Source organism: Phaseolus vulgaris, chromosome 1, assembly GCF_051622355.1.
Source record: "Phaseolus vulgaris cultivar YP4 chromosome 1, ASM5162235v1, whole genome shotgun sequence".
NCBI classification, from domain to species: domain Eukaryota; kingdom Viridiplantae; phylum Streptophyta; class Magnoliopsida; order Fabales; family Fabaceae; genus Phaseolus; species Phaseolus vulgaris.
Window position 1 is genome coordinate 18,401,682 of NC_143498.1, and position 21,981 is coordinate 18,423,662.

Below are 21,981 nucleotides of genomic sequence, written 5' to 3' on the forward strand. Positions count from 1 at the left end.
AATACCTTTGAAATAATTTTGTAAGGCATCCCATCAACGGATAATTTTATTACTATTTACTATTAACTATTAACTAATACTTATCTTTATCTTAGTTTCAGAGCTACTAACTATACTAATATATATATATATATATATATATATATTAATTAAGATGAACTTGCTTTAAAGAGTAGAAAACATTTTATATAATAAAAGGGTTATCTTTGAACCTCTTTATTATTAAAGGAGTTTGTTTTCTCATCTGATGCGATTATTGAATTCCAAGTTGTGGATATTTTTTATTTCTAATTTTAGATAAAGTAGAACATTATCGCATGACTCATCCAATTGCTTATTATTAATTAATCACAATATGTGAAAAAACATGTTGATGAAACAAAAACATGTTCATGAATTTTCAAATTTATAATCACAAACCATATATATATGTTGTTGTTTTCTCTGTGTTTTGGTGATAAATCACTGCCCAGTCCATTGGTTTTGTCTTGTTGTCTCCCTCGGCTTCACAATTTCATTTTCTGGCTTTTGTTTTTTCCAAGTGGGTCCACAGGCCATCTTATTAGCAACTACTTCATCATTAAATTTTAGAGGGTATACGTGTGTGTGCGTGTTTGTGTTTTCGTACTACACACATTTAACTTTGTTCTAGTTTTATGAATGCAATGTTGAATTAAACATTGTTGAGAACCAATTTTAGAGTTGTTGTTTTCAATCTTAACTATTTCATTCGAGTTTAATATTCTCTCGTGCTGGATCTGCACTTTCTCCGTTAATTTGGTGAATTTGTTTGTTCTAGTGGTTGTCGTAGAAATCTTGTTCTTCTTGAAATGGTTGCCTATGATGTTAACCTCGAAGTTTGCTCAATTACAACAAAATTTTTGTATAATTATCCATAAGCATTGGTTTCCTGTTTGAATTGGTATACTTTTTGGAAAATTGAATGGGGAATCATAAAGATACAACTTTGAGGATTATTACTATTTCCTTTGTTGGTGTTCCGTTTTAATTGTATAATAAGATCTTGTGCTTATTAAATTAGCTTTTATTTATCCTGTTCATCTAGTGGCAGGAAATTTATAAAATATAGTGTAATTTTTTGTTTATTTTATTAGAATGGATAATTAAAATTACAGTTTAAGTCATACCTATTAAAGTGTTTTTTAAATAAAGAAGTTGTACTTCCATGTCCAGGTTTTATTTTTATTTTTTTTCTCTGGAAGTTGTGCTTAAAAAACCAGTTTCAATTCTTTTATTAAATATTTTTATGAAATTATGCTTGTTTTATTTTGTTTTTTTATTGAAGTCGTGAGACTTTTTTTTTTCAATTTTTCTTATGTTTTTTATGTTTTAAACAATGTAAATAATTATTTTTAATTGAATTTTTTATTTAATATTTTTAAATGATGTAATTAATTATTTTTAATTTGGATAAAATATCATTCTAATGTTAATTAGTTTTAAGTTTATTATGTTGGATAATTTATGATTGTAATGAAATTATTTATAATTAAATACAATTTCTTAAAATTTGAGCCAATATCACTAAGTTATATATTACGAAAGAAAGATTAATAGAAATTAGTAAGTTCAAATATCTTTAATAAAAATAATACTATATTTACTTATGAGAATGAGTGTCATAAGGTAGTCTTCAACGTTGTCTTTTGGATCTTCTTTGTGTTTTATGTTCGGTTGATGATTGAGATGGTAGTAAAACTAGTGTTTCATCTTCATTGTTGTTCTATTTCTCTTTGTCGTCCCCACTTGCACTATCAGTTGTTTGTAAAGACATGATTGGTCGAAAAAATTCATAGATGACATATTGGATTGTATGAAGATAGTGAAGTGGTCGACGAAGTGCCAAATATATAATGTGATGGAGTTGACCAAATATTCGATTGAGATGGAAACATGGTAACTACAAAAGAAAACTTGTTGTTGAGATGATGATAAATCAAGCATGGTGTGAAGGTTATCCATATATCCGAACATTAGAGGTGATTGAAAATTAAAATCATCAATTTATTTCATTCGTATATAACTTAGTTGTAAGGACCTAGAAAATAGTTTTAGACTAAAAGTGATATATCTTAAATGACACCTGAATACTTTATTATTAAAGTAAAAAAGGTATATAAATAAAAAATTCAGTTATTCAGGTTCATTTTAAAAGAATCATCATTTCTCTAAACTTTTCCTTTTTGCTTCCTTTGCATTCTCTCTAACTTTTTGAACATCTTTGTCATCAGAATGAAGATTAGAGTCCGTCATTGGATTCTTGGCAGTGAATACAACAAGACTGCTCAATCACAGTTTTAGACAGAGTAAGCTCACTTTTGCTTCTTTTTCTTTTAAGACATTTTTTATCTTGTTAGGTTTTCCTTTAGTATAGGCCTTTGCATGTGAATCTTTTAGCTTTAAGATTAGTCTCTATTAGCTTAGAGTCCTAGTGATGTAGTTAGACTTTTGATCAAGACTCTGTGGTGCAGGTTAAGCTACCCTTGAACTTTTGGTAGGTTTGGAGCTCTTAGTGAGCATCTGCTCAAGTTCAGGTAAGGGAACCTAGTTTTAAGTTTAAATAGAACCTTAGGTTAGAAGATCTAGACGAGGGGGTGACGCGTTCAGCAGTTCCAAATTTTGTTTGCAGGATATATTTTTCTTAGTAATGTAGGGGATTATTTGAAATCAAATATGGATGAGTTAATGAATGTATTTGAATAGTTTGTTGAAACACTTAAAAAGTAATGTTTGATGAGAATTAGTTGTTTGATTTTAGATGATTTTGGTTTAGAGAACATATATATGTATAGATTGACACAATAGCTCAATGAGAGTGCTTGAATAATTATGAGTAAGAATTGTCATTTTAATGTGTAGAGTTATAAAAATATAAGTTGAATGTAATTTTGGTAGAAAAAAATAGAAATATAGTAGGTTTCTGCAAATTTTTATACATATCTGACTCAGGTGAGATAATTCTCGCTCAAGCGAGAAGAAACCTCGCTCAGGCGAGGCCTTTGATGAAATTCTGGGTGCTCTCATGTTTAATCTCGCTCAAGTAAGAGAATTTTCGCTTGGATGAGATTCATTCTCGCTCAATCGAAATGATTTTCGCTCAAGCTAAACTTAAAACTGGAAATTTATCCTTACTTTTAAAAGGCTGGTATATTGTTATTTTATAGTTTTTACTTATAACTTATATAAAATTTTATTTTATGTATATTCAATTGAAAAATCCTAAGCTTTATGTGATTATTGGATGAATTTTTGTGTGTTTGAAGTTCTAAGCTTTGGTATGATTTAATTGTGTGATTTTGGATATTGTGAGATGTGGAACATGAATCTTAATCAAGACATAGTATTTTTAGGAAAAAAAATATCGTGTTAAGAATGTTTCGAATGTGCATTGATTAGGGATTTAGAAGGAAATATCCTGACCCTTCTAATACATTGAAGTCATATAGATAAAGATTATCAGGTGTTGAGAGTCGAAGGAGGTTCATATGATTTGGTATTTAAGATCATATGAATTAACCTTGTCATACTAGGTGATATGATATTGAGATTATTTATGTGCATAGCTGTGTGGATATACAATGAGGTAGTATGACAGGTGTTGATCTTTGAGTCTAAGTCAATGCACAAGTCTTCCTAAAGTAGAGTCAAATGTCTAAATATGTTGTTCAGTAGAAGTCTGATATGAGTAATATAAATGTGAATTATGATAAACACTTGATGACTTTTGAAAAAGTGTACGAGAGTTGATGACTTTATGTTTGTTAATTGAAATTGAAATTACACTAATACAAAAGATACATTTAATGACGACTTATTATGACGGTTATATTTTACCTGTCATAATAAGTGAAGCGGTGGCACAATGATAATTATAAAAGAACTTATTATATCTTTTATCAAAAAACCATCATAATAAATATATTTTATATCTTTTACCATGACACCTGTCATAGTAATTTTTTTTTAGAGTTTTACCTTTTTACTAGTTCATCTCTCCATTCTTCCATTAACACTGTCTCCGTATTCAACAAATGTTCATGCTTATGCTTTTTTACTCACATCTTCCTACTCTCTTTGCCTCTCTACGTAAGTTCAGTTCTTCTCTTTTCCTAATTTCATTTTCACCCTAATTTCACTTTCTACACTTTTTTATTTTCATTACCCACACAGGATTTTTTTAATAATAATATTACTATCTTTTATTTAGTCCATTATAATGTAATATTTAAATATTATAATATATATATATATATATGAATAACTTGAAAGTCTAATATCTAAATATTATATTATATTTAATTTGGGTATATTCTGTATTGATTTAAATTTTTGAACAAACAAAATTTAAAGGCAATTAGAATGCAATTAGAATTTCTCCCGTAAAAGTGGTTTGTGCAATTAATATGAGTGTATTCCCAAGAAAAGAACCATCATGAACTTACATGACAACTTAGCTTGTCTTGTCATGCTTTTCCTCTTCATTAAACATTTAAATAATCACAATATAGAAATGTGCAATTACTACCCAAATGCATTGCTGGATAATATTTATATTATACATAAATATATAATGTGTATCATAATTTCCTTTCTTGTCAGCCAAAATATATAGTGGGAAAATTTGATACAGACTCCATGCATTGATCTTGTGTTGTGAAGACCAAGTTCCTATCCAAACTAAGTTTATTTAATAATCCAAAAAGGTATTCCCAAAACCTCCAAACCTTAAAATGAATAAGTGAGTGTATTGGTGATTATTATTCAATTTGAAGATAAAGTGAGGGATTTCGTTGAAAACGTAGAAACTAGGAGAAATTAGGAACACATGGATTTCTGCAAAGTTGGTTTCGTTTGCATTGAGTGTAAAGTCTGATTGAAGTTGATTTCACGTGTCATTCATGAGCTCGTAGTATCATAAAACAAAACCAATAATCACAAAATCCAAATAAATACCATCACCAGGTTGTACCGGAGAGTACTTATAGGTCCTTATATATAATTTTGTGACATGATGATTTGGAATATTTTTTTATTTAATTATGTGTGTCTTGATCTCTTTTCTTACTATAAGTTGTTAGGAAAATTGATACATAAAAGTGTTTGTAAGATGTAAATTATTATGATTATAACAAAACATTTTTATATATTCTTACTTTTCTATGTTTTTCTTTCATTCTTCGAATGCACCAGCTTTCTTGTTTTGTCTCTTCCCAAGTTGTCGTTGACTCTTTAACCTACATTGTCTAAGGTATGTAAAATATTTATTTGTTATTAATATTTATTTTATTGTATTTATGATTTGTATGCTATTTCAAATTTGGCAACATTGTATGATGATATTCCGAAAGACGATCCAACCTGATTCGTAAATACACTAGTACCCATAAAGTTAAAATATATAGTTATTTGTTGTGTTATGTCAGAGAACATAACAATGGATCGAAGTTGGATCAATTACAAACGCACAACAAATGAATATCATAATGGAGTACAACAATTTCTTGAATTTGCAAAGGTGAATGTTCCGGATAATAATGGAAGATTTTATTGCCCGTTTGTGAATTGTTTGAATGAGCGAAGACTACCGACTGAAGTTATTCGAGAGCATGTTCTTTGTGATGGTTTCCTAAAAAGTTACACAAAGTGGATATGGCATGGTGAATTAGTAGACATACCAAGTGTACATATGTCTGAAGTTGAAGCACAAGAAGTTGATTTAGAGATGGATGATCAACTAGAGGAAATGATCCGTGATGTAGGATATGATGCCTTCCAACATGCACATGTGTATGAAAATTTGTGTACTGATGCTGAAAAACCTTTATATCCAAGATGCACTAAGTTCACTCGATTGTCGGCAGTATTAAAATTATTTACTGTGAAGGAAAGAAATGGGTGGACAGATAAAAGTTTCACAAAATTGCTTGAGTTGTTAAGTGACATGCTTCTGGAAGATAATACGTTGCCAACACGTAATTATGATGCGAAGAAGATATTGTGTCCAATGGGTATGAAGTTTGAAAAAATCCATGCATGTCCCAAAGATTGTGTGTTGTACAGGAAGGAATTTGATAAGTTACATCAATGTCCACATTGTGGGATATCACGATACAAGAAGAAATATGATGATTTTGAACATGATGTTAAGAAGGGTCCTCCTGCAAAAGTGTTGTGGTATCTTCCTATAGTTCCAAGGTTGAAAAGATTATTCAGTAATGCGAATGATGCAAAACTTGTTAGATGGCATGCAGATGAACGTAAAAAGGATGGTAATTTAAGGCATCTGGCAGATGGTTTGCAATGGAAGAAAATTGATTCCATGTTCCCAAATTTTGCCAATGATCCAAGAAACATTAGGCTTGGACTTGCAACAGATGGAATGAATCCATATGGTAACTTGAGTAGTAAACATAGTTCATGGCCTGTGTTGTTAGTGATTTATAACTTACCACCATGGTTGTGCATGAAACGCAAATATGTGATGTTATCTTTGATGATCTCTGGTCCAAGACAACCGAGAAATGACATTGATGTTTATTTGAGCCCGTTGGTTGAAGATTTGAAGATGTTATGGGAGAAAGGTGTTGATGTGTTTGATGGGTACACAGGTGAGTCCTTTAAATTGCATGCCATGTTATTTTGTACGATCAATGACTTTCCAGCATATGGTAATTTGAGTGGATACATCACCAAAGGCCACAAAGCATGTCCTATATGTGAAGAAAACACATGTCATAATCAATTACAACATGGAAGGAAAACAGTGTACCTCGAACATCGGAGATTTCTTAAATCAAACCATCCGTATCGTAAATTAAAGAAACCATTTAATGGATGTCAAGAAAACAAATTAGCTCCAACAGCTTTAACTGGATTGCAAGTATATGAGCGTGTGAAGGACATCCAAGTTGTGTTTGGAAAGACACAAAACAAAGCCACAAGAAGTAACATATGGAAGAAAAGGTCAATATTCTTTGATCTCCCATATTGGAGGGTGCTTGATGTGAGACATTGTATAGATGTCATGCATGTAGAGAAAAATGTGTGTGACAATATTATCGGAACACTCCTCGATATTCAAGGGAAGACAAAAGATGGTGTCAATGCTCGTTTGGACATGGTTGAAATGGGTATAAGAGAACAATTAGCTCCACAGTCTCATGGTAAGCGCACATACTTGCCTCCGGCATGTCATACGTTGTCTAAACAAGAGAAAAAAAGTTTTTGTGAGTTTTTACAAGGCGTGAAGGTTCCACTAGGTTATTCTTCCAATTTCAAGAGACTTGTATCCATGAAAGATTTGAGATTAATTGGCTTAAAGTCTCATGATTGTCATGTTTTGATGCAACAAATATTACCCGTGGCTATTCGAAATATATTGCCTAAGAATGTCATATATGCCTTAACTAGATTGTGCTTCTTTTTTAATGCAATATGTAGTAAAGTTTTGGACCCTGAGAAGTTGGATCAGTTACAAAATGATGTTGTAGTCATATTGTGCCAATTGGAGATGTACTTTCCTCCATCATTTTTTGATATTATGGTTCACTTGATTATTCATTTAGTTAGAGAAATTAAAATTTGTGGTCCAGTATTCTTACGATGGATGTACCCCATGGAGCGATACATGAAGATATTAAAAGGGTATGTAAAGAATTGATATCGTCCTGAAGCATCAATTGTTGAAAGATATATTGCAGAGGAAGCCATTGAGTTTTGTAAAGAACACTTATCAGAAGTTGAAGCTATAGGGGTACCTAAGTCTCGTTACCATGGAATAAGTGTTGGTAAGGGTACTCGAAGTGCAAAAGTTATAATATTGACACGAGATGAAGTTCTTCAAGCACATTTTTATATACTGAATAACACTAAAGAAGTCATCCCCTACTTAAATGCTCATAAAGATATTGTGAAGAGAAATAACCCACGAATGCCTGAGAAATGGGTGATTAATGAGCACAACAAAAGCTTCTTGAAGTGGTTTAAACAACAAGTTCAAAATGATAATACAACTTCTGATACATTAAATTGGCTAGCATCTGAGCCAAACTTTGAAGTCATAAGTTGGAGTGGTTATGATATAAACAATTATTCATTTTACACAAAATTTGAAGATGAAAAAAGCACTATGCAAAATAGTGGAGTAATGGTGGTGGCTGAATCAATGCATTTCTCTAGTTCAAAAGATCAATATTCTGTTATGGCATCAATGTGCTACTTTGGTGTAATTGAAGACATCTGGATGATAGATTACACAATTTTTAGAGTGCATGTCTTTAAATGTAAATGGGTTGACAATAATAGTGGCGTGAAGACCGATGATCTAGGTTTTACCTTGGTTGATCTGGAAAAGGTAGGTTATATTGAAGAGCCATTCATCATGGCATCTCAGGCAAAACAAGTGTTTTATGTTACTGATCTCACTAACAAACGGTGGTTAGTGGTTCTCCATGGAAGAATCATGCATGATACTCATGAGAATGATAATTTAACATTCGATATAAGTGAGACTCCATCTTTCTCCACAAATATGCCAACCTTGAATGTCGATAATGAAGTAGATGATGTGCATGCCACACGTGATGATCATCATGAAGGATTGTGGGAGAATGTTCCAATTTGACAATGTAAAACATTTATTTATGTTTATCCTTTATATTTTTAATAACTATATGTTTAGTTTTTTACTAATAATTTACAATCTAATAATTTGAACAGAGATATGTCTAATCCATCTGATATCTTCCCTCCTTCACAAGATGGGGACAAGAGTCAATCATCTACCCATAAAAAAGGTAGGCGTGGGACTAGGTTGAGAGAGTTGACTATCAACCGCGATGCTAATCAGAGATTGCCAATCCAGTTTGATATGCAGACGGGTAAAGCTTTGGGAGAGCATAGTACAAAATTTACCAGCTATGTGGCCTTGCTTGGTAGAAGCAAAGTTAGTATTCTTATTGATGATTGGGAGCATGTTCCAGAGATGGTGAAGAATCAAATTTGGCAGAGTATCATTGTACGAAATCTTAACTTATTTGTTTCATTATAAGCATACATAATTGCTATTTAACATATATAATTTATATTTATTGTACAGATCACATATGACGTCCCAAAAAATAACTTATTGAGGAAAAAATGGATTTCATATGCTGGGGCACGATGGACGGGTTTTAAGAGTGACCTTACTAGTCGTTATATTTATGGTGCATTGGGTGAAAAAATCCCCTGTGAGCAATATCAATTCCTCGATGAGGAAACATGGCAGACTTTTCGAAAAAGGCGATTAGACCCTACCTTTCAGGTAAATTAATATCATATGTTGGTTAAGTGTCTAATTATCATGCATTATAATAATTTAATTTATGTATATAATAGGCTAAGAGGAAAGCTGCACAAGAGATTCAAAAAAAGAATGTTCACCCGCACAGACTGTCTCATGGGGGTTATGATAAATTAGAGCAAAAAATGATTAAAGAGATATCTTCCTCTCACTCCACCGAGGACTCAAATTGTAGCATTATAACCCATCCTCCCCGACATGAAAAATGGAAAAGAGCTCACCAAAGACCATCAGGGGATTACACATCTGAAGAAGTTCAAAGCGTAGCTAAGCGCATTGTTAGTAACTTATATTGTATGTCATGTTTGAATGTTTATGTTTATTTGCACATATTTTAAAATAAGTTTTAAAAATTTGTGTTGTAGGATGAGTTGGTGGAGCAAAGCACGCAGGGATTGTTCATTCCACAAGGGCGTGAGGACATATTGACGGTTGCCATTGGTCGCCCAGAGCATCCTGGACGTGTTCGTGCTGCAGGACGAGGGGTGGGAATTCGACAATTCTTTGGTCCTCCACCTCGGTATTATAGTAAATTACATCTTAGTGAGACTGAGATGGAATCCCTCAAAAAAGATATTAGGAAGGAAATTAAAAAGGAGGTATATTCTGAATTGAAGAAAGAGTTGTTATTAGACATGCGAGCAGAGTTAGCATCCATGTCCGTTAAACCTTCTGTTGCCCCTTCAGAGCCTTCCCCTATTCGTATAAGTACAAAGGAGAGTTGTGATGCTCCTGAAGGATCAGAGGAGGTTGGTCCTACTATCCTTGCAGACTGTGAATTGTATATTGATGATCCCCTCGAGTACTTGGTGGCCTTAGGTAATTTTTACTTTAATGATATTGTTTGATATGTTTTAGTCTAATTATATTATTTAATTTCTTTCAATTACATTATTTGTGTTAGGTAAAATGTATACATTAGGGTCAACTATCCACCACCAGAAAATTGCAGATGATATGATAAGAGTGGTTGTTGTAGACGTTCGGGATGCTGTTGCTCGAATCCCTGTGCCTACTAAGGAGGTTCAGACGGTGGGAGAAGCACCTGGGAATTTCATTCTTTGGCCAGCTAGATTAGCAAAACCAATTATGTTGAGAGTAATTTTCTTTACTTGTTTTAATTATGCATATGTCTTTTTGTAGGTATTATAATTAATTAAATTGATATACTAGTGTTACTTAATTTTTTTATATATGCATAGAATGATACTAAAAAAGCAAAGGAAGTTGTGAATCATTCACAACAACATCCAAGTACTTTTCAGCAACTCGGTGCAATGGCAGCGACTATCAGGATGCAACCTATACAATTAGATATGCCACTGGAAGTTGTAGGCAGGACTAAAAACATCCCTTTTTTTTTCTGTGCCAAAGGGATATTTTTGATATTCTCACCGGTACTGATATGATATGCGTATCAGTAATACAACTTTGGTTAATGTAAGTAAGCTTCCTATAATAACTTTTAATAAGTTTTAATATATTCAATATGTTATTATAACAATATTTTTTTTCAATGTTCAAGGTATTTACATCATCTGTGCATTGAGAAAAAAAATGTTAACATATATGGGTTCCTTGACCCTGTTGCCATTCAGAGTGTTGGGAATAAAGCTAGTGAGGTGCAGATGTATTTCATAGAGACATTTCAAAATGGGAACAAAGAGGTGTACTTAGCACCTTACTTGCATCAGTAAGTATACATTTATAAATTAATGCACATTTATCTAAAATTCAAGTGTTACTAATATTATTTCATCTTGTAGGGGTCATTGGCAATTGATAGTAATTATTCCTCGACAATCTCTTGTTGTTCTCTTGTGTTCATTGCACAAGAAAATTAATAGTTTGACAATTAGAAATATACTGGATGCGTAAGTTTTCAATTATTTTGTTATGTTATATGATTTTATAAATAATATAAAATTTAATGTATGTAACTATTTATAGAGCTATGGAAGCTCATTTAAGGTTGCAAGGACTTCCACATATTGCTAAGAAGAAGCTACAATACATTGCACCAAATGTAAGTCATTCATCTTACTAGTATGAAATGCAATGTATAAATTATTATATTATTCTATTTGTATTTAACTTGTAGTACTCATATCAACCGGGAAACTATGAGTGCGGGTATTATTTGATGAGACATATGCATAAAATTATATCTGCTAACATTAAGGACTCGTGGAAGGAGGTAATATATAATTAACTCAAATATGTTAAATATGTTAAATGTGTTAAATGTTAATTTCATCTTCAATATTTGATTATGTAGATATTCAATGATCCATCTCCATTGAAGTTGGAAGTGCTACAAGAGGTTCGAGAGCAGTGGGCATCATTTCTTTTAAGTACTGTAAATTCTCATGTTAAAACTAGTTAAATGTTTTGTATGAACTTCAACATATTCACTTTTAAGTATTTACTCTAAATGATAATTTTAGAACTAGTAACAATTTTGTATGAATTTCAACATATTAACTTTTAGTTAAATATATCATTATTTATATGCTAGATCGTTAGCTTGAGAATTGTGATTATTATGCAGGGTACTTTATGCATGTAAGAAAATGAATATATCAAAAAAGAATTAAAAAAAAACGCATTCTATGACGGTTAAAATATTATCAATCATAGAAAATAACATATTTTATGATGGTTAAAACAATATGTGTCATAAAAAGTAATATTTTTTATGATAGGTGTAATTTTAACCGTCATAAAATGTGTTATTTTCTATGATGGTTAAAAATAAATTAGTCATATAAAGTGAATTTTCTATGATGGTTTTTTAAATATGACATAAAAAATAAAGACTTTTTATGTTGCCTGCATCTATAACGGGTCTAAAACCGTCATAAAAAGGTATGTTTTAACCGTCATAAAATGTCATTTTTCTATTAGTGTTATATAAAAAAAATTATAGGCTACCGGTGAGAGAACCCCTGGTGTGTAGATGATATATATATATATATATATATATGTTCCTGCTAGGGAGATGGGACCTAGAGAACTATTGAAGTCTTCTTCTCCTTCCTTCGGTCGGGTAGGTGACTGTGTGATGAACTGTGATTCTTCTTGTCTCCTGGCTTATCCTTCGGTACTCGGCGCTCGGTCGTCAGGCGAATCACCGGATGGTGGGGGTACCTGCGAAGGCACTCCGACGCTCAAGTCAGTAAAGCGGGTGGTCAGCTCTCAGGTAGGTGAACAGTAATAAATGACATACCTTACTCCTTGGAATGCGTGCTATTTATATTATTCTAATGGGCCTACCTTGTTGGGCCCGTTTATCGAGGTGGATACCGCTTAGGGTTGCATTACCTAATTCTTGATGATGGATTAACTTTACTGATCTCGGTTTGAGCGTTAATTGTAATGGGGTTCGGCCATCGGCCAAATACCTGTGGTCTTCTGCCGTCTCAATTAAGTCTTCTAAGGTCTCGGTCTCTCGGCCAAGTCTCCAAAGGTCTCGGTCTCTCGGTCAAGTCTGCAAAGGTCTCGGCCTCTCGGCCAAGTCTCCAAAGGTCTCGGCCACTCGGCCAAGTCTCCAAAGGTCTCAGCCACTCGACCAAGTCTCCAAAGGTCTCGACCTCTCGATCTCTCGGTCAGGTTGACTGGGTGTCGGGCAGCCAGGTGGGTCCCAGCCTCGCCCAGTACCGGTACACTTGCCCCCCAGGCTCAAGGGCAGATGCGTAGGCTATGTCCGATGAGTCTTTAATGATGGGAGTCGGTCGGCCTCCCTTGGTCGCGCGGGCGTTTCATTTCTCAAGGTAAGACTTGACTAGGCGGCGTGACGTGACTTCAGACGGCACGACGTGACGTGCATTGATGAGGGGTTTTTTAGGCGGGGGAGTTCATGGACCGTTAGATCTATAAGATCTAACGGTTGAGATTGGTTTGACGTTTCGCATTCCGAGGCCCATGGGCCCTATAAATAGGGCTCTACCAGCGTCGAGATCCCGCATTTGTGTTCGTGAGTTTTTCTGGCAGCCGAGTGAACCTTCGTCCACTGCTGAGTGTTGAGTGACCGTTCAGTCGTCTTTCTTCGCCTAGCTTAGTTTATCAGTCGAGGTTAGTTATGTGTTGCGAGCCTAGTCTTTCCCCTCCTCCCTTGGGCGACCCGTCCTCTCCCGTCGGTCACTCTTCTTCGAGGGAGTCTTCTGAATCGTCATCCTCTTCTTCTTCTTCCTCTTCGTCGTTCACCACCGACCCTGTTTCGGTTGGGGTGGCCGATGCTCCACCCCCGGTGGAGGTTGTGAGGGAGGATGCCCCGGTCAATGTTGTTGACCGATCGGGCTCGCCCCCAATGGTCGTCCCCTTAGGGGATTTTAGTTTTGTGGATCCTAGGGTGATGGATATCTCGTCTACCTATGAGACCGAGGAGTCTGTGGCGAAATTTTTGCTCAGGCGACCGGTTTTAAAGGCGGAGGAGTTTTCTTCCCACTTTAGCATTCTACCTTGTGGGGCGGCCGAGAGGGTGTGCATGGGGCGGCCCGGTTCCGGCCCCCCTTTTTTTTATATGTACACTTGCTTTTTTGTTGATCTTTTTGTTTCTCTTCCTTTTGATGAGTTTACGATGGGCGTCCTTCGGACGCTCAACGTTGCTCCCACTCAGGTTCACCCAAATACCTGGGCGTCCCTTCAAGCCTTTCGTTTGTTGTGTGACGTTATGCGTCTTCACCCCACGCCCTCATGTTTTCTTTCTTACTATAACTCCCATCCTGCCAAGAAGGCCGTTTGGCATTCGCTGGCTGGCCGGCCCGGTAGTGTTCTTTTTTATCTCTTTGCCCTTTCTTATAAGCGTTTTAAGGAGAGGTTTGTGAAGGTCGTGATCCGGCCCGAGGCGACCTCTTTCTTTTTTAACTCGACCGGGCGGTCGAGATTCCCTCTTTACTGGACTCGGCAGCCTTGCGAGTTTAAGGAGTGGCCGAGGCCGACGGAGGGTGAGGACGAGCTGGGTGTCCTTGCCCTTTTTGACGCCCTCCCGAGGAGGCTTCCGTGCCGGGGGTTGATTGGTGTGTATGCCAAGTCTGTGCGCTGGGCGACTGTGAGGGGTATGTGTCTTGGTTTGCCTTAGTCGGTCGGTCGGTCTGTCTATTTGTTTTGTCTTATTTTTAACTCCTTGATTTGTTTTGCAGAGATCATGGTTAACGAGCGACCGAGCGCCGTTAGCGTACTTGACAAGCATCAGCAGAAGGCGGCCGACCGCAGGGGTCGTTGAAGTTTGGAGGTGATACCGCCGCCGAGTGATGAAGGGGTGGTCGGCCCATCTCAAAAGTCCAAGGGGTCTGTTGGCCCCACCCACAAGTCCAAGAAACGTCTGAGGGGCGCTAGCAACATTGCCACCACCACCCGGTCACCTGGGTCCATGCCAACGCCTCCTCCTTCTCGACGGGTGTCTGCTGAGGCGGCGTCGGGCTCTCCTGAGGCCCTGGTGCATGCAGAAGCCGGTCCATCTGTGATCGATGCCCGGGCGGCGCTCACGCCCTTCGATATCTTGGGGGCTGGGTATCGATTCTCCCGGAGGGTTCGTGTTGCGCTTCCGGATGAGGCTCGGGACCCCCTACGCAACGTCGCTCCCTCGGAACTCCTAAGGAGCGGCTTCGAGTTGATGTGCCGGTCGGTCGTCCTTGTCCAGAGTGGGCTTCAAGGCCAAGACCGTCAGGCCGAAGACGTGTCAGCCTTGGAGCATAAGCTTTCGGAGGCTGCCGAGGACTTGAAGCAGTCCCTAGCTGCAAACACTAACCTATCGGCCCGGATTGCTGCAGAGGCGGCCGAGAGGGAGTTGGCGCAGAGGGAGACGGCCGAGGCGAAGCGTCAGCTGGAAGCCGAGAAGCTGAGGGCGGCTGCTGAGATCGCCGAGAAGCTGAGGCGGCTGCTTTGGCTGCCCAAGAGGCTGAACCGGCCGAGGCCGAGGTCCAGGGCAGGGAGACTGAGGCTGAGGAGGGCGGGTTCGTTGAGATTCAAGATTAGGTTCACCGTTGGCCGGGTTGTGGCCTTTTCTTGATTTCTGATTTCCTCTGAGGCCGGGGTGTGGCCTCTTCGTTTTGCTTTTTGTTGTATCACCCTGTTTCCTCTCATTGATGTATGAACTAGCTTTCCTTTCATTTGGTTTGGCATAAAAATTTGACAAGTTAATCACTCGATCTCCCATTGAACGAGTAGAACATGGGCGATCGGCCACTAATTGCGAGCGTTAAAACTCGAGCAAGTAAAATATGGGCGATCGGCCACTAATTGCGAGCGTTTAAATTCGAGCAAGTAAAACATGGCGATCGGCCACTATTTGGGAACGTTGGATTCGAGCAAGTAAAATGTGGGCGATCGGCCACTAGATGCGAATTTTGAATTCGAGCACGTAAAACATGGGCGATTGGCCACTATTTGCGAACGTTGGATTCGAGCAAGTAAAATGTGGGCGATCGACCACTATTTGCGAACGTTGGATTCGAGCAGGTAAAATGTGGGCGATCGGCCACTAATTGCGAGCGTTAAAACTCGAGCAAGCGTAGGTGCCGGTCGGCCATTACTTGCGATGTCAGTCAAGCAAGTTTGGTGGGTGGTCGGCTGGCACTTGCGATGTTTAATCGAGCAAGCGGGCGTTCGGCCAATACTTGCGATGTCAATCGAGCAAGTTTGGTGAGCGGTCGGCCGGCACTTGCGATGTTAATCGAGCAAGTGGGCGTTCGGCCAATACTTGCGATGTCAATCGAGCAAGTTTGGTGGGCGGTCGGCCGGCACTTGCGATGTTAATCGAGCAAATAGCGTTCGGCCAATACTTGCGATGTCAATCGAGCAAGTTTGGTGAGCGGTCGGCCAATGCTTGTTCAGTGGAATATTTCCAACACTTTGATGAAAACGCCTCGTTAAAACCTCCCTGGTTGGGTGAGGAAAGAGTGCGTGATTTTATTGATTTTAGCTGTAATAGAACTTGAGGTGCGTGGCATTCCACGTCCTCGGTACAATTTTTCCCGAAAGCCATTCTAGATGATAGGCTCCTCCTTGTGCGACTTCTCGGACTCGGAAAGGCCCCTCCCAGTTGGATGAGAACTTCCCTTCATTTTTTCTTGCATCACTGCGCATTCTCCAGACGAGATCGCCCTTCTGGAAACCCCTCGGCCGGACTTTGGTGTTGTACCGTCTGGACGCTCGAGCTTTGCAGGCAGCCTCCCGAATCTTGCTTTTGTCACAGAGCTCACTTACCAGGTCGAGGTTGACCGCTAGGCTTTCCTCGTTTAGGGTGAGATTGAACATTTGTCGTCGTATGGTGGGCTCGGCCACCTCAACTGGGATCATGGCCTCGGTCCCGTACGTCAGGCTGTAGGGTGTTTCCTGTGTGGTAGTTTGGGGGGTGCACCTGTACGCCCAAAGTACCTCGATCAGTTCCTCGGTCCATCGGCCCTTTGCTTTGCCCAGCCGCTTCTTCAGCTCGTTGAGTATGACCTTGTTGGCGGTCTCGGCCTGCCCATTGGTTTGTGGGTGTTCCACCGAGGCCGTGATGGACTTGATGCCCAGGTCGTCATAGAAGGACTGTAGGCCTCGGTCGATGAACTGTCGGCCATTGTCAGTTACTATTGTGTGTGGGACGCCGAATCGGCAGACAATACTCATCCATACGAAGTTTTGTACATTCTTCGCCGAGATGGAGGCGAGGGGTTCGGCCTCGATCCATTTTGTGAAGTAGTCGACTCCCACCAGTAGGAACTTGGTCTGCCCCCTCCCTGGGGAGAATGGACCGATAATGTCCATCCCCCACATGGCGAACGGCCATGGGGAGATGATGTTGTGCAGCTCTTCCGGCCTGGTGTGGTGGAGGGGGCCGAACTCTTGGCACTTGGTGCATTTCTTCACGTATTCGGCACAGTCGCCCTGTATGGTCGGCCAGTAGTAGCCGACTCTCAAGACCTTGGCGGCCATCGTCCTTGCCCTGGCGTGATTTCCGCAGATTCCCTCATGGATCTCGGCCAGAACGTATTCGGCCCTTTTATTGGTGATGCATTTTAGCAAGGGGGTCGAGTAGCCTCTCCGGTACAAATCTTCGTTGATCATGGTGTACCGGGTGCATTGTTGCTTCATCGCCTTCTCTTGGTCGGCCTTGCATGTGCCGTCCGTTAGGTATTGGATGACGGGTGTCATCCAGTTGTCGGCCTCAGCCTCTTCCTCTTCTATAGCCAGACACTCGGCCTCGGCCTCCGTCACACTAGGGTGTCTCAGCCATATTTGTATGACTGACCTCTGATGGCTCTTCTTTTTTGTGACCGAGAGCTTGGATAGGATGTCGGGCCTTTTGTTGTCCTCCCTCGGTATGTGTTGCAAGGGTGCTTTGCTGAAGCGGGCGATACTGTTTTTGGCCGCGTGGTAGTACCGCTGCAGCAAAGGCTCTTTAACCTCGAAATCTCCATTGACTTGGTCGACCATCACCTGGGAGTCGCTTTTGCATGTAACCTCGCGCGCTCCCATGTCGTAGGCTAGGTTCAACCCGGCCAGCAAGGCCTCATACTCGGCCTGGTTGTTGGTCGCCCGGAATCCGAATTGGAGGGCTTGTTCCAAGAAGAGGTCGCCCGGCCCCTCCAGGACGACTCCCGCTCCACAGGCTGTTTTGTTTGAGGAGTCGTTCACATAGAGAGTCCACCCGCCCGAGAGGGTGGGTAGCGGTGTCAGCTCGGCCGAGAAGTTGGCCAAGCATTGAGACTTGATGGTGCCCCTCGGCTCATAGCGTATGTCGAACTCAGAGAGTTCGACCGACCATCCTATCATCCTCTCTGCAAGGTCCGGTTTAGATAAAATTTTAAAAATAGGGTAGTCGGTTCTCACAATTATGGAGTGATTTTGGAAGTAGGGGCGCATCCGCCTTGCCATGAGGACGAGTGCGAGAGCCACCTTCTCAATCATCTGATATCGGGTTTCGGCCGAGTGGAGGGTTCGGCTGACAAAGTATACGGGTCGCTCCTCGCCCTCGGCTTCCTGCACTAGGGCAGCGCTGACTGCTAGATATACCAGGATTGGGTTGTCGGGCCTCGGCTTCTGGATGACGGCCGGGGATGTGAGGAACTCCTTGAATTGTTTGAAGATTTCCTCACATTGGTCGTCCCAGACGAATTTTTTGCCCTTTCGGAGCAACTGAACGATCGGCCTCGTCCTCTCGGCCAGGCGGGGGACAAATCGAGAGAGGGCGGTCAGCCGTCCAAGGAGTTGTTGTACCTCCTTCACGGTGTTCGGACTTCTCATGTTGAGTATGGCCTGACATTTGTCGGGGTTGGCCTCTATCCCCCGGTGGGTGAGCATGAAGCCCAGGAACTTTCCTCCTTCCACCCCGAAAGTACACTTCTCGGGGTTGAGTTTCATGTTAACTCCCCTTAGAGCCCTGAAGACCTCGTCCAGGTCCTTTAGATGTTGCTCGAACGAGTCGGACTTCACAACTATGTCGTCCACATAGACTTCTACCGCCCGGCCTATCAGACCCTTGAAAACTTTGTCCATGAGGCGCTGGTACGTCGCCCCTGCGTTCTTGAGACCGAACGGCATGACCTCGTAGTAGTAGTTGGTGTCGGCCGTCATGAAGGTCGTCTTCTCCTTGTCCCTCGGGTGCATGCTTATCTGGTTATAGCCAGAGTAAGCGTCCAGGAAGCTCATAATTTTGTGGTCGGCCGCCCCATCCACCAGGCGGTCAATGTTCGGGAGGGGGTAGGTGTCCTTCGGACATGCGCTGTTGATGTTTCTGTAGTCGACGCACATCCTCCAGTTACCGTTAGGCTTGGTGACCATAACGACGTTGGCCAGCCATGTCGTGTATCGGGCCTCCCTTATGAATCCGGCCGACAGGAGCTTCTCGGCCTCCTCCTTCGCCGCGAGTCGCTTTTCGTTGCCCAAGTCTCTCTTCTTTTGGGAGATCGGTCGGGCTTCCTTGAATATGGACAGTCGATGGGTGATGACATCCGGGCTCACCCCGGGCATGTCGGCCGGCGTCCATGCAAACATGTCGACGTTCTTTTTTAGTGCGGCATGCATGATCTCGGCCTCGGCTGCCGCCAAGGGTGTCCCTACAGCCGTGTTGTGCTCTTCGTCGAGGAGGGGGACTCTCCTCAGCTCCTCTCTTGCCTCTAGCCTGTCCTCGGTCGCCCGAGGATCGAGGTCCACCAGTGCCACGGTTGGCTGGGCCTCTCTCGGCCGGTCCTTCCTGGGGGAGCGGTTCTTTCGGGAGGATTTTCTCGCCCGAAGGGGAGAGGTGTCAGCCCTTAAGGGCTCCACCCGGAGGCTCTCGGCGTAGCACTCTCGTGCTTCTTTCTGGTCCACGTGGACTGTGAGAATCTCCCCTGTCTTCGAAGGGAATTTCATTGCAAGGTGAGGGGTTGACACTATGGCCATCAGCCGGTTGATGGAGGGTCGGCCGAGGAGAATGTTGTAGGAGGTGTTGGCAAGTCGATTTAACCCTTGGTACCCACCCTCTCGCCCGAGAATCCTACCACGTGGTCGTCGTATGGCATCATCTCGGTCTCGGCCATCCTCAGAGCCTTGAAAGTTTTCCAGTAAAGGATATCTACCGAACTTCCTTGGTCCACGAGGGTCTTCCGTATGGTGAACCGGTCTATGTCGACCGCTATCACCATCGGGTCGTCTTTCTGGCGGTAGTCTACGCCCTTGAAGTCCTTGTCCGTGAAAGTGATGGGTGGCATCCTCGGTCGGAATGCCACCGCGTTCACCTGATGTACCGCCCGGAGGTGTTTCTTCCTCCCCCGGCGAAGCCGCCGGCTATAGTGTTGATAACCTCCCGGTTTCCTCTCCTATCGGCCTCCCTGGGGGGATTGTCTCTTCGAGGTGGGTCGGCCCTCGCGGGTTGTCGGTCGCCTCTGTTATCTCAGTCATTTCGGCCGCGCTGAGGAGACCTCGTCCGCCTGGGTGGATCCGCCCGGGCGGGTGAGTCTCGGCCATTCCTGACGAAACGACGGAGATGCCCAGCCTGAATAAGCTCCTCGATCTTATCCTTAAGGGCCTGACACTCGTCGGTTGAGTGTCCTATGTTTTGGTGGTACCGACACTGCTTCCTCCGGTCGGCATTATTTGGGCTGGCCACCTTCCTTGGGGGAGGGATCAATTCGGCATTGAGGGCCTCGTCCAAAATCCTCCCCCTCTCGGTCGTCAGCGGTGTGTATCTTGAGAACCAGATCGGTCGGTCTCGGTTTTCCCGGCGTCGGTCGTTCCTTTGACCCGGCCGCCCCTGGCGATCCTTCTCTTCCTTGTTTTTCTCTCCACCGGCCTCGGCACGGGCTTGGTTACGAAATTCTCTTAGCTCTTCCAGCTGCATGTACTTAGCAGCTCTCTTTCTCAGCTCATCTAGGCTGTCGGCCGGCTGCATGCATAGGTTGTCGGCAAAGGGCCCCAGACGTAGGGCCGTCAGCATGTGGTGCATGGCGACGTCCGGACTCAGATTCCGGATGCTCATCGCCACTTTACTGAACCTATCCACGAAGGTTCTCAGCGACTCTCCCTTCTCCTAGCGGATGCCTACCAGAGTGATGGAGGTTAGATGGTGCGGCCGGCTGGTCGCGAACTGCGTTTCAAACTTTGCGACGAGCGTGGCAAAGCTGTCGATGGAGTTGGGTGAGAGCTTGGTGAACCAACTAAGGGCTGCACCCTTCAAGGATGTGGGGAACACTCGGCACAAGACGGCGTCGTCCGAGGTGTAGAGACTCATATGGGTGGTGTAGGCGTCCATATGCTCGTCCGAGTTGGTCGACCCGTCGTATCGGTCTCGGTTGAAACCCTTCCACTTCTCAGGAAGTGGGACTTCGATGATGTTGTTTGTAAAGGGATGTCGGCGGTTCGGGTCGGCCGTCAGGGTCGGCCGGGTGGACCTGATTAGGCACGACTCGTCGCCCATCTCAGTCTCGCGGGGAAGGGGTCGACCTCTCGTCCCCTCGGCCACATCCGGGTTGGGGGGAGAGGTGTAGGACTTGCCGACCACGTTCGTCGGTATGACAGAGGGCCCTCCCTCCCCCAGCTTCTTTCTCATATCTTCGTTCTCCCTGCGGAGAACTTGCAACTCTTGCTCATTTTTCTGAGCGGCCTCCTCGGCTTTCCTTCGCATCTCGGCCATCTCCCTCTGAAGAGACAGAAGCAACATTGTTTGGTCGGCTTCAGTCATTCTTTCCATGCTTCTTGTCGAAACCATCTACTTTTTTCCTTCAGCTAGTTTCCCTCGGCCCCACGGTGGGCGCCAATTGTTCCTGCTAGGGAGATGGGACCTAGAGAACTATTGAAGTCTTCTTCTCCTTCCTTCGGTCGGGCAGGTGACTGTGTGATGAACTGTGATTCTTCTTGTCTCCTAGCTTATCCTTCGGTACTCGGCGCTCGGTCGTTGGGCGAATCACCGGATGGTGGGGGTACCTGCGAAGGCACTCCGACGCTCAAGTCAGTAAAGCGGGTGGTCAGCTCTCAGGTAGGTGAACAGTAATAAATGACATACCTTACTCCTTGGAATGCGTGCTATTTATATTATTCTAATGGGCCTACCTTGTTGGGCTCGTTTATCGAGGTGGATACCGCTTAGGGTTGCATTACCTAATTCTTGATGATGGATTAGCTTTACTGATCTCGGTTTGAGCGTTAATTGTAAT

The 21,981-nt window shown here is 41.8% G+C and overlaps 2 protein-coding genes and 1 pseudogene across 3 annotated transcripts; all 3 read left to right on the top strand.

The window, feature by feature from the left end:
• Positions 1-5,195: 5,195 nt before the first annotated feature.
• Positions 5,196-11,816, top strand: LOC137815453 (uncharacterized; annotated as a pseudogene). Its single transcript, XR_011081749.2, has 12 exons — positions 5,196-5,269; positions 8,740-9,037; positions 9,119-9,325; positions 9,400-9,642; positions 9,730-10,183; positions 10,269-10,462; positions 10,567-10,804; positions 10,890-11,057; positions 11,131-11,238; positions 11,315-11,390; positions 11,466-11,561; positions 11,643-11,816. The product of XR_011081749.2 is annotated as an uncharacterized LOC137815453 (transcript).
• On the top strand, positions 5,456-7,681 carry LOC137815552 (uncharacterized). Its single transcript, XM_068618668.2, has one exon. The coding sequence runs from the start codon at positions 5,456-5,458 to the stop codon at positions 7,679-7,681; it is 2,226 nt and encodes a 741-aa protein (XP_068474769.2).
• On the top strand, positions 7,814-8,646 carry LOC150029541 (uncharacterized). The gene has a single exon (XM_090300826.1). It carries the CDS (start codon positions 7,952-7,954, stop codon positions 8,642-8,644), a length of 693 nt encoding a protein of 230 aa, XP_090156952.1. The 5' UTR covers positions 7,814-7,951; the 3' UTR covers positions 8,645-8,646.
• Positions 11,817-21,981: the final 10,165 nt, after the last annotated feature.